General features: G+C 44.8%; 1 protein-coding gene across 4 annotated transcripts in view; it reads right to left on the reverse strand.

The window, feature by feature from the left end:
• The window catches only part of LOC112222534 (triple functional domain protein), a 151411-nt gene that overhangs the window by 46647 nt on the left and 91895 nt on the right, over positions 1-12869 (reverse strand). For all 4 annotated transcript variants that reach the window (XM_042304720.1, XM_042304721.1, XM_042304722.1 and 1 more), the window contains 7 exons: positions 6624-6819; positions 5587-5753; positions 3586-3705; positions 2568-2759; positions 2073-2337; positions 1725-1840; positions 320-442 (listed from right to left, as the gene is read on the reverse strand). In XM_042304720.1, coding sequence (XP_042160654.1) covers positions 320-442; positions 1725-1840; positions 2073-2337; positions 2568-2759; positions 3586-3705; positions 5587-5753; positions 6624-6819 — 1179 coding nt within the window. The remainder of the gene's footprint in view (positions 1-319; positions 443-1724; positions 1841-2072; positions 2338-2567; positions 2760-3585; positions 3706-5586; positions 5754-6623; positions 6820-12869) is intronic.

Genomic DNA, 12869 nt, shown 5'->3' on the forward strand with positions numbered 1-12869 from the left:
TGGTCAAATGTAGTAGGTAGGGAAGACGGTGCCATTTGGGACACGTCCACGGAGATGGCCAGCACAAACTAAACAGATCCTAGACAGCCATATGCAGTGCATGTATGGGACAGGTTGACTGACACTAGTCCCTTTACATCTCAACACACTGGCTAAGGTTCTTACAGGCATCACAATCTAAACAAACCATACAGTCTGATTCAGAACTACAAAGGTCAGTGTCTGTTATAGAAAATACATAGATTACATCCAGTAGATGCCATTTGATTGAGTGAGGTGGTGTTTGATAGTGTTGGACACTGCTGGAGGGGACCTTCACCTTGGCTGTGATCTGGAAGTCTTCGTGCTCCTTCAGTAGCTCCTGTGTGTGGTGGATACTGGATCCGGTGGAGGTGTGGGTTGACAGGTAGAACTCTCCCGTGTCGTGGATCCACTCCAGAGCCTGTGGACCAATCACAATGAGACGAGGTCCAGATCACTTATCTGTCATCACACTATTGTTTAATTCCTATTCCCTAGCCTTCACCCTTTGAAGAAGAGTGCACTTGTTCACACCCCCTCATGGACATAAAGCTAGAATCCTTAACTGAAACAATATCAAAGCGGACTCCCTGCCCCTATTTTGCTAAACAACTGAGGATGGGGCTAGAGAAATGTAACCACTCTCAAATTCATAGACAGAGCTTTGGATGCAAGGACTGCCCATCTGTCACGTCCTGACCATAGAGAGCCCTTATTTTCTATGGTAGAGTAGGTCAGGGCATGACTGGGGGTTAGTCTAGTTTATATTTTTCTATGTGGGGTTCTAGGGTTGTTTTTCTATGTTGGTGATGTTCTATGATTCCCAATTAGAGGCAGCTGGTAATCATTGTCTCTAATTGGGGATCATATTTAAGTAGCTTCTTCCACCTGTGTTTCATGGGATATTGTTTTGAGTTAGTAGCACCTCTGTAGTCACGGTTTGTTGTTTGTTTATTGTTTGTTGTTTTGCTTTGCTTTGCTAAGTTTCACTTTCAATAAATGATGTGGAACTCAACATCCGCTGCGCCTTGGTCCGTCTCTACAAAAGAACGTGACACCATCCATGATATCAAACGTATAGTTTTAACCATGTTTAGAGGCTATACAGTATTTGTTTACAAGTAAGTTGTTTACAAACATTGCAGTAAAACAAGCTTATATTGTGGGTTCCTTACACCATTCTATACATTTGACATCTACGAGGGCATAGGAAGATGCACTCTTCACTGCTGCCTCTCCAGACCAGTGTAATGCTAACACCAGCCCACATGGGGGAGCAAACAGGCTCCAAATGAGCTATACTTCAGTGTGCTCTGCGGCACACATTCGGTCCGTCAATCAGCACTGACTAAATGAGAGGAGACAGTTTGGAGAGACTGAGGACAAGAAAGACACGGCACTACAATAAGCCAGTGTTAAAATGTAGGGCATGTAATTCTAGCTGTGGTAACACTACTGTTGTGTTGTTACCAGTCTACCTGGAATCTAACCACATTTGGAGGCTTTGGTTTGGTCAGCACTTGGTCAAAACATTAGTCCAACTAGTGCTTAGCTGAGCAGTTTGCACAGGGTTCAACATGGTGGTATGTTATATGACCTGCCATATTGTTATATGCCTAGTTTTATGGCTTGTGTGTGACCGTGTTGTTGTAGTCATGCATGTTACCGTTCTGGTATAGTTCTCCTTGAGGAGAAGCACTGACCTGCTTGGCGCTGCGTTCAAACACCACATACTGCTGACACTGGTCCAGTCTCCTCTTCCTCATTGTCCAGAAGTGCAGCACCCGGTTCTCTCTCTGGAGCAGCTCATTCAAGATGTCTGACAAAACCACAAGAGACACGTTATCATTTAAACTATGGCTATGTCACAAAAGGCAAGCTAGTCCTACACTCTACTGCTAAAGCACTTAAGTAGTGCACTATATAGGGAATAGGGGGCTATTTGGGGACACATCCCATCTGTCTAAAAGAAGAAGGCACCTGAAAGGAACACCACAGTAAAGAACGATCTAAGGTGTATTTGATTGGGAAGAAAAAAAAGAGCCACTTACTTTTGACCTGTGTTTCAGGAGCCTTGACATGAGACAGCATCCCTGGCATGTTGACACTGTTTCTGTGCAGGTACTTCAGGAAGACGTCCGCGTTTCGCCTTGCTAGTGTACAAGCCTTGAGGAAGGCCTCCTTCTGCTCCAGGTGTTTGCTGATCATGGGTGTGACATGGTCTGACTCACTGTTAGGGCCCAGTTTATCAGCTCCCCCACACCAGTCCTCCTCTCGCTTATACTCCTGCTCCAGGCTCTCCAGCACACTGCACACCTACAGAGCAGCACACAGCACAGGTCAAAACTACACTACCCACAATGCACCACCGAGCCCAGGCTAAGTACATGAACGCAAATACATGGCAAACTGCAGTGTAATATCATATAATACCACCCTATCTAGAGTGGTTAATATACCCTAATTTGGGCCATATTATTGGGCTAGGGGCCAATGGGCCTCCTCTGGTGGGTTGCCATGGAAACAGTTAGCTATGTCCCACCCACCTGCTCGGAGGTCTTGTAGAACGCTACAGAGGCGTTGACCAGTTTGAGCCGGTCCTCCATCTTGAGCATGAGTTGCTGCCAATGGTCGGCCACCTTCTCTGCACAGTCCCGGATCATGTCCATGTCGTAGTGGTTGGCTTGGAGCAGGGCCTCAGCCTTCTGCTGCACCTGCAATGCACTCTGGTGGGTTTTCTGCGGAGAGGGAGAGAGAGAGAGGGAGGGAGGTGATTAATTAAAGTGTTTCCACTTCATGAATATTGTTCACATTAACATCTTCAAATTTTCACAAGAACACGGAGGGATGTGATTGGAGGCTACAGGAAAGGAGTCTGAGTGTTACATACTGTGTGAGTCTTCTGCTACCATGACTGTTAACACCCCACAGAATTAGACAATATCCTTACAATACCATAATCAAATCGATCGAGCAATTGGGACTAATACTCTCCAACAGGGTTTTTTCCTCTCCTTCCACAGTGAGTAGATGACTCCAGAAACCTGCCTGCCTAATCTCAGCCCTGCAGAATGTAGTCCTTTATACAGTACGGCTGCATTTAAAATGAGCCCTGCTCAGAAGAGTTCAAAGGAAACATGTTCTGGGGTGAAAACAGGGGTCTGTTTCTGGTGAAATCAGAGAGGGGGGTGATTTATGACCAATAGAGGATGAAAAGAGGAGTGGGGGAGGTTCGGGTTTTTACTGAGGTGTGTAGGAGGAGGGTAGAAGGAAGGAAAAGAGGATGAGGAGAATGAGAGAGAAGGAGGAGAGGAGAGGAGAGGAGTAGGAGGGGGATGGAGATGAGGAAAATAATAAGAATTTGCTAGGTGTTTATATTTGTCCTATTTCACACATGTACAAGTGTGAATTAATACGCATGTTTGAATCGGAAGTGTGTCCCACTCTCCCTGAGACATCCCCGGAGAGTGGGGTCACGGCCAGGGTCATGGAGGGAGGAAGAGAAGGAGTGGAGAGGGATGGAGAAGAAGAGGAATACATGAGAGAGATGGAACAGAGAGTTACCTCTATGGCATGTTGGAATTGCTCGTGTTCCTTCTGTAGCTGTTCTGCCTCCTGTAGAGAGCTGGCTGTGATCAGACCTGCATTCAGCATGGACTCTCCATTGCGGATCCAACCCAGCACCTGAAACACACACACACACACAGGGAATACATCAAGCATCAGGGCAAGGTCAAGTCAGCTGGGACGCGTCACCCCCGACACTTTCGCCTCCCCACCTCTCCCCCTCCCACCCTCCTCCTTGTCCACACAGGGACGGCCTGCCAGAGGCCCCAGGGAGGATTCCACACCGTCTCCTCCTCCGGGCTCCGCTCTGAGTCAGCACTGCACACCTGCTGTGTATCTGACACATGCTCTGTGCTATCACTGCTGCCAAACTCCTAGCTCAGCATAGCGGCTGTGTGAGGGAAGAGGCTAAACGCTGCTCAGTGAGTAACAGACAGATAGAACAACTACTGCTGTATTCTGCCTGGCCTGCTCTCTCAGCTTATAGCCACAAAAACACACACAGGCCTCTCTTCCCTTCCAGGACACGAGTAATCTCTCGCTCTACAACAATGACTGAATGAGGAAAATGAAATAAATGAGTAAACAGAATAAGATTAACAGATGATGCTCCTGCTGGCCTAGTTTCTCTTTTTCCTCATTTTCGGGCCGTTGGTCATCTCTAAAGGACTGCTCTACTTTCCCAGCACATATTGCAGTGTTTCAGTCTTTCAGAGAGCGACTGCTGGCCAGTTTAGTTCAGATAGAATAGAACATAAGAAAGATGTTGCTATTAATGCAGAGAAGAGATGCTAACTGATATATTTATTGGCCATTGAGAGTTTATCTATCTTAACTGTCTTTATATTTGTATTTCATTTGAAGAAGATCTGGGTTCCAATCCCCTTAAGTATTTGATTGTTTTCTGACAGGACAGGTGTAAGTACAGAGTGGGAGAGAGACATGGAGAGGGGTACAGAAAGTGGTTAAGGGCACAGACAGTCGGGGCTCGAACCCCTGTCACCAAGGGGACAGGTGTGGTCTGGATTTAGACCCGCAACACCAGACTCCGAAATGAAAGTGACTCAGTGAAGATATTCTAGAAGATACTGTAAATGGTCAATGCCATAAGTCAGGACCATATCGACTGGTCTCATATTTCCCGTTGTACAATCTAATAGAATCAACCCCGTAGATGTAAATACATCTGCTTGGAAAAGCATTACACGCTTCATTTTACATGCACAGAAAGCAATCTATTCATAATCACGTGCTCTTCACAAAATAATACACAATCACTTATTTCACAACAACAGCATCTTATGGTTATCATCCCACGTTCACTACTGTACTTGGAAAGAGAAAAAGAAAGAACGAAAGAGAAAGAAAGACTGTGTGAGTAAGGGAGTGAGAGAGGGTGCAAATGAAAGAGAGAAAAAGTGAGAAAGCAAGTGTGAGAGAGAGAGAGAGAGACCACAAGTGAGAGCAAAAGTCAAAAGTAAGAGAGAGGAAGAGAACACAAGTAGGAGAGAGATAGAGAGAGAGAGAGAACACAAGTAGGAGAGAGAGATAGAGAGAACACACAAGAGAGAGAGAGAGAGAGAGAGAGAGAGAGAAAGACCACAAGTGAGAGCAAAAGTCAAAAGTAAGAGAGAGGGAGAGAACACAAGTAGGAGAGAGAGAGAGAGAGAGAGAGAGAACACAAGTAGGAGAGAGAGAGAGAGAGAGAGAGAGAGAGAGAGAGAGAGAGAGAACACAAGCAGGAGAGAGAGAGAACACATGAGAGAGAGAGAGAGAGAGAGAGAGAGAGAGAGAGAGAGAGAGAGTGGGAGAGAGAGAGAGAGAGAGAGAGAGAGAGAGTGGAGAAAAGAGTAAGAGAGAGAGAGAACACATGAGAGAGGGAGGGAGAGAGAGAGAGAGAGAGAGAAAGACCACAAGTGAGAGCAAAAGTCAAAAGTAAGAGAGAGGGAGAGAACACAAGTAGGAGAGAGAGAGGGAGGGAGAATGACGTATGTTTACCTGTTTGACCTCGGCCTGAAGGTGGCGTAGCTGGACACACTGTTCCAGGTGCCTCCTGTGCTGCTCGGCCGCCACGTCCAGCTCCTGCTGCTTCTCATGGAGGAACTCCAGCAGGTCCTGAACACGTGTAGCCATGTCCACATCCCTGTCACACAGCAACTCCACACCTGAACAGAGAGAGGGGGAGAGAGAGATAGAACAAGAGAGAGAAAAGAGAGAGAGAAACAGAGGGAGACAGAGAATGAGAGTGAGAAGGAAGAAGAAGGAGGGGAGCTCATCAGCTACTTTAGCAAATCCTGAAAACAACACAAAGAACAAGAGCCATTACGCAACCCAATCCTAACAAAAATATTAAAAGAGAGAAGCAAGGTCTCTCTCTCTCTCCTCATACAAGACAATCATTCTCGACTACATGTAGAAGATTGACAGTTAGGGAAGCATACAGATATACATCAGTAGCGCCATATGGCCAGACAGTCAGACACACAGGATTGAATCTGCCATTAACATTATATTACTTACATTTCACTCCTGTGTTCCAGACCTGCATTGGGCTGCATGGAGTACAGAGTCTGTGTGTCATAGAAGCACTGTGTGTCTGTCTCTTTGGTGTCCAGGAGAGAACTGCTCTGGGATGCATTCTGATTATGCAAAATCTCCTCGGTGCATGTCGTCATTGACGTGTGTGTGTGTGTGCCAATGCAGCCTGTCATCCTGCAGCACTGCCTAGTGGTTTTACTCAGCGACATGAGTTCATAGGATTACCGTGAAATCTGCTCGTCTGGCCTTGGCCTGCTGCCGCTACTGTGCCGAGTACTCCAGCGTCCGATAGCTGGGTTAAACGGCCCTCCCCAGTCCTCCCCTCTCCCTATCTCCTCACCCACAACGCTGAGCTGACCCGGCCTGGTTTACAGCTCATCTGCCCTGGCAGCAGCAGCAGCACTTTGGCCCATCCGATGTGTCGGTGTGTGTGAGTGTACGACAGAAAAGGTGCATGTGTGTGTGCATCCGTCCGTGTGTGTTTCTCCACTACTCACCGCTGGCCTGGACCTCTGTAACGTACTGCAGCAGCTCCTGTCCCTGGTGGATGACGTCGAAGGTCAGGTTGTTCATGGTGAGGGCCTTGTCAGCATGGTGCTGGAGCCTCTGCTCTGCCAACGTCAGGTCCTCTGTATCAAACTCACCCATCTGCTGGGACAGCTCCTCATTCCACGACTCCAGGTCTGAGATGATCTGGGAGTGTGTGAGGGAAGGACAAGGGCTAACACTTCATTTGGATAGTCCTCGATAGAGGATCTACAGATACTCAAACTATCAACTGCAGCAACAAAATATCTACTGTAATGGAAGTGTACTAATAGACATAGAAACACTGATCACAGGGATCACTGTAAATGAGTTTGAAATAAAGGTGACAGCACGTACAGGACAAACATATGTACAAACACACACAGATGATTATTCCAACCCTCTAGGTGGAATATGACCTGAGAGGGGTGTAAACTAAATTGGCGTCAGAATGAAAGGATTTGTAATGATATCAAAACACCAGCCAAGCTGATCTTCGAGACAGTAGCTAAGTGTTTAGTGTTCCCTAGAATGATACACTTCTCCCTTGGTTATAGAGGGACTACCCAGACTAGCTGGCATGACTGTAGGCAACACTGTAGATGGAGCGTCTGCCTGTGATGTTAGCACTTGTTTAAGGACGCACCCAAGCACACTTGCTGAAGGAGGGTGAATCATGACACCCATCCACCTTGGCACAGTGATGGGTACTCTGTCAGTCTTTTCTCTGTGATGCCAGTGTGGGCTGGGCCTGACTGGGCTTACCTTCAAATTCATTGGAATGAAATCAAAATCAATCAATCAATGTAGTGACCAAGGACCAAGAGGGAAGATGCCGGGTGGTGATTATTTTTGTTGCCAAACCGATCCGAAATATCATGGCTGCTCACAATAACTAGCTTACTATTTCAATTTGTCTTTATATTATACAAATTCACTGTCTGTTTTACAGAATCGCTTTCCTGATGCTTCAGAGAGAGACATGCTGGCACTAGTCTCCATTTCATACATGGATCACAATCCCATTCAGCTGCTGCTCAGCCACATACTGAAGAGCTAAATGTAAAGAATGTGGCCGATGGAAATTCAAGGCGTCCAGAGTGATGGTCGTCGAGGGGAAACTATGGAAAAGTAATACGGGTCATGAACTAAAGCGGTGGCTGGCTATCCAGCAGAGTAAAAAAGAAATGACTGGGAGGAAATTGAGAGGCTCATACAGCTGCCTGCATCCATTCACATGAGCAGTGAAATCAAATCTCAAGGCATCTGACAATGAAGAAGAGAAGAGGAGTCAGAAAAGGAACGAGAGAATGACAGGGTTCCTGAGTCAGGAATTAGAAAATGTTCAAATCCAAACCGCAGTACTGCGAAACGAATAATGATTGATTCTCTCCACTGTGCCATTTAATTTCCTCTGGATGGCCCTATGCACCCTCTGCTCTGCTCCTCAGGCTCCGGCTGTACTGTACAGTATGATCTAGTACTGTACTGTACTGTATTATGAGGTACTGTACTCTACTGTATTATCTAGTACTGTATTATCTAGTACTGTACTTTACTGGTTAGAGCGTTGGGCGATCGAATCCCCGAGCTGAAAAGGTCAAAATCTGAGCAAGGCAGTTAACCCACTGTTCCCCGGGTGCTGAAGACGTGGATGTCGATTATGGCAGCCCCCCGCAACGCTCTGATTCAGAGGGGTTGGGTTAAATGTGGAAGACACATTTCAGTTGAATACATTCAGTTGGTCTAGGTATCCTGACTAGGTATCCCCCTTTCCCTTTCCCTACTGTATTATCTAGTACTGTACTGTATTATCTAGTACTGTATTATCTAGTACTGTACTGTATTATCTAGTACTGTACTGTACTGTATGATCTAGTACTGTTTGATCTAGTACTGTACTGTATTATCTAGTACTGTACTTTACTGTATTATCTAGTACTGTACTGTACTGTATTATCTAGTACTGTACTGTACTGTATTGTCCTCTGGGGGAGAACATGTGAGTGAGGAGGTGGAGGGGAGGGTTCCATGTGGTAAGGGCTATAGGGCTAGCTTTTACTCACTGAGCGTATGGCTGCTTCATGGAAGGGCTACAGGGGGCTTAGTAGTGTACACTCTCACTGTTAATGTACAAGTCAGAGACTAAAACGCGGTAGTACTTAACAACATCCTCCCTTCAGCTGTGATCCATATCCATCGCTGATCACTGTTAATGTACAAGTCAGAGACTAAAACGCGGTAGTACTTAACCACAAACTCCCTTCAGCTGTGATCCATATGCTAATCCATCACTGATCACTGTTTAAGATCTTAACCTGGAGATAATGTAACAGCAAAGCAAACCTTTATCATCTAGCCTAAGTGATCTGATGACTGGATCAACATAGTATGATAATAGTTTTCCACATAAACAAAACATAGACCTGTGGAGATATATAGATATGGATTGTTGACTTCTCATGATTATCAACATGCAATAGTAGTTCTTTGTCAGAAGTATTTTCTGTCTATCTTTGAGATGGTTTTTGATTGAAACATGCGACAGAGCTCTATAGTAAGCAACCTGTACGGTCAACCAAATATCTGTCATTTCATAATCCAAGAAGCTGTAATACTGAGATCTACACCGCCTCAGTCAATAACAGAACAGTTCTTCTCTTGTTTTGACAATATGAGAGAGAGTCATGGCTGCTACCACAGACAGGCACAAACACCATTATTTATACTGCACTTCTGAGGTTGAGAACGGACCATTCTTTGCACAAGGCAAACAGCCAACAACAACTGTCATAACAGAAAGGTCTGATGAAACCTCATTAAAACACTGCTTTAAGATATGAGAAAGAAGAGTCTAACACAGCAAAGCAGACAAGGTAACGTCAACAGTGTAATGTACAGGCAATTAGAGGTCGACCGATTATGATTTTTCAGCACCGATACCGATTATTGGAGGACCAAAAAAGACGATACCGATTAATCGTCCGATTTTCTTATTTTATTTATTTGTAATAATGACAATTACAACAGTACTGAATGAACACTTATTTTAACTTAATATAATACATCAATAAAATCCATTTAGCCTCAAATAAATAATGAAACATGTTCAATTTGGTTTAAATAATGCAAAAACAAAGTGTTGGAGAAGAAAATAAAAGTGCAATATGTGCCGTGTAAGAAAGCTAACGTTTAAGTTCCTTGCTCAGAACATGAGAACATATGAAAGCTGGTGGTTCCTTTTAACATGAGTCTTCAATATTCCCAGGTAAGAAGTTTTAGGTTGTAGTTATTATAGGAATTATAGGACTATTTCCCTCTATACCATTTGTATTTCATTAACCTTTGACTATTGGATGTTCTTATAGGCACTTTAGTATTGCCAGTGTAACTGTATAGCTTCTGTCCCTCTCCTCGCCCCTCCCTGGGCTCGAACCAAGAACACAACGACAACAGCCACCCTCGAAGCAGCGTTACCCATGCAGAGCAAGGGGAACAACCACTCCAAGGCTCAGAGCGAGTGACGTTTGAAACGCTATTAGCGCGCGCTAACTAGCCAGCCATTTCACTTCGGTTACACCAGCCCCATCTCGGGAGTTGATAGGCTTAAAGTCATAAACAGCGCAATGCTTGATGCACAACGAAGAGCTGCTGGCAAAACGCACAAAAGTGCTGTTTGAATGAATGCCTGTTTCTGCCTACCACTGCTCAGTCAGATACTTAGATACTTGTATGCTTGTATGCTAAGTCAGATTATATGCAACGCAGGACACGCTAGATAATATCTAGTAATATCATCAACCATGTGTAGTTAACTAGTGATTATGATTGATTGATTGTTTTTTGTAAGATAAGTTTAACAAGCTAGCAACTTACCTTGGCTTACCGCATTCGCGTAACAGGCAGTCTCCTTGTGGAGTGCAACGAGAGAGAGGCAGGTCGTTATTGCTTTGGACTAGTTAACTGTAAGGTTGCAAGATTGGTTCCCCCGAGCTGACAAGGTGAAAATCTGTCGTTCTGCCCCTGAATGAGGCAGTTAACCCACAGTTCCTAGGCCGTCATTGAAAATAAGAATGTGTTCTTAACTGACTTGCCTCTTTAAATAAATATTAAATAAAGGTGTAAAAAAATATATATATACAGATTTCCGCTAACTTGAAATCGGCCTAATTAATCAGCCATTCTGATTAATCAGTCGACCTCTACAGGTAATAGTTGCTCTATGGACACAAAGTATTCAGCAAGCATGTACTAACAACCATCTAAAAACATGTACATACGACATCAAAAGATATCTGTGCTTCCAAGATTATTTCTCCTCAATTCTGCTCAAAACCTAGTGATGGGGAAAGTCGATACAGTTACATATCGGTGTATTGTTTTTGACGATTTATCGTACTATATCGTTTTGACAATATGCCAATATTATTTGTGCACTAGTTGGCTGTACCTGCACCAAAACTCCAGTATTTTTCCTTCATAACTTGTTCTCCATCTTCTTTTTAAATTGGGAGCCAATTTGTTTTCAGCACCTTTATTTCCATGACTGATCAACACTTGTTTTCTCATGTCTCTCTACTTGTCCCTCTGCAGCAGACATACAGTATGGTGAGCAATATGTTTGGAACATCAAATCACAATAAAATCCCAGTATCGAATCTCAATTCATATAGAATCGTGAGAATCGCAACACATATTGCATCGGCACCTAAGTATCGTGATAATAAGTATTGTGATAATATTGTATATTGAGTTCCCTGGCAATTCCTAGCCCTATCAAAAACCCTTCTGAAAACATTACGATCCAGTCTAAAGTGCTACAAAAATCACAAACTCACTAATCTCTCTTGAAAATGTCTTACTGGCTGTTCTGTAGGAGTCATATTCACTTAACTCATAAGCACATAACAGAAGGCTGAATGACAGCGAGGCAAAGATCCCAGGCATAAATACCACAAGCCTTTAGTCCTTCTAACATCTTTTCTTCCCCTGCCACTCTCCTCTTCTCTCTTGTTCCCTCCTTCCCAGGCGCCAGGAGCCACTTACCAGGCCAGGCTGCTCTCACAAAGCAGAGTAGAAACACCTCTCTGAGTCTAAGTACACACACCATCTTTCGCTCCTCCTGGCTCGTGGAGAAGAGACTGGCTCCGTGAGGACAGGAATCCTGCTCTGGGCGTGACTGGGACACTGCGTGCCGTGCCTCTGCCTCACCTCAAACCTGAACCTGAACCAGGTTGCTGCCTAACCCCTCAGTGGGAGCCAAGAAGGAACAGCATCCCGGGGGTGTGAAGAGGAGGAGTAGAGGGAAAACAACCTCTCCCTCCCTCTCTCCTGTGTCATATTGACTGACTGACTGACATACCGCTCCGTCCCTCCCACAGATCACATCTAATGTGAAGGCTTTACTGTGCTGCACCTCTGAGGTGAAAATACTGTACCAGTCTGGCTGTGGTCTCTTACCACACAGGCTAGTGTGACTGCTGCACTACTATTGTGACATTACACCTCAGTGTGAGATGGGCTGCATGTGCAGACAGGCAAAAGGCAGTGTGTGCCAAACACGGGTCAATATTTTACTGACTGTAGGTTTCCACTTGGGAGAAACATGTGAGACATCTTTATGAGAAAATGAATAGAAATAGGAATGCAATGTCGTGATTTGTTGTAATGTCAAACTGCACTGTGGTCTACTTAATGTGCCGAAAAACGAAACGTCCTCCTCCTCTATCCGATGACCCTGTTATTGCACCACAACACACACACACACACACACACACACACACACACACACACACACACACACACACACACACACACACACACACACACACACACACACACACACACACACACACACACACACACACACACACACACACACACACACACACACACACACACACACACACACACACACACACACACACACACACACACACACACACACACACACACACACACACACAGCCTTAAATGAGTCATCACCTCAGTACAATAACTTCCCAGAAAGGGGGATGATTACTTCATGAATATCAGTGGTTCAGGCTTTATCATTTCAAAGGCTGCTGTAGTTAATGCTTAATTTCTGGCATGTGAATCCATATCATTAATCAACCACTGTACTGCTTCAGTCCTTTGATGGTGTAACAGGAAAGAGGGAGATTAGAACAACAGCAGCAGCAGAAATAGTCCTTTGATTCTCTCAGCAGGGACTG

The sequence above is a fragment of the Oncorhynchus tshawytscha genome, linkage group LG23, assembly GCF_018296145.1.
Source record: "Oncorhynchus tshawytscha isolate Ot180627B linkage group LG23, Otsh_v2.0, whole genome shotgun sequence".
In the NCBI taxonomy this organism is placed as follows: Eukaryota; Metazoa; Chordata; class Actinopteri; order Salmoniformes; family Salmonidae; genus Oncorhynchus; species Oncorhynchus tshawytscha.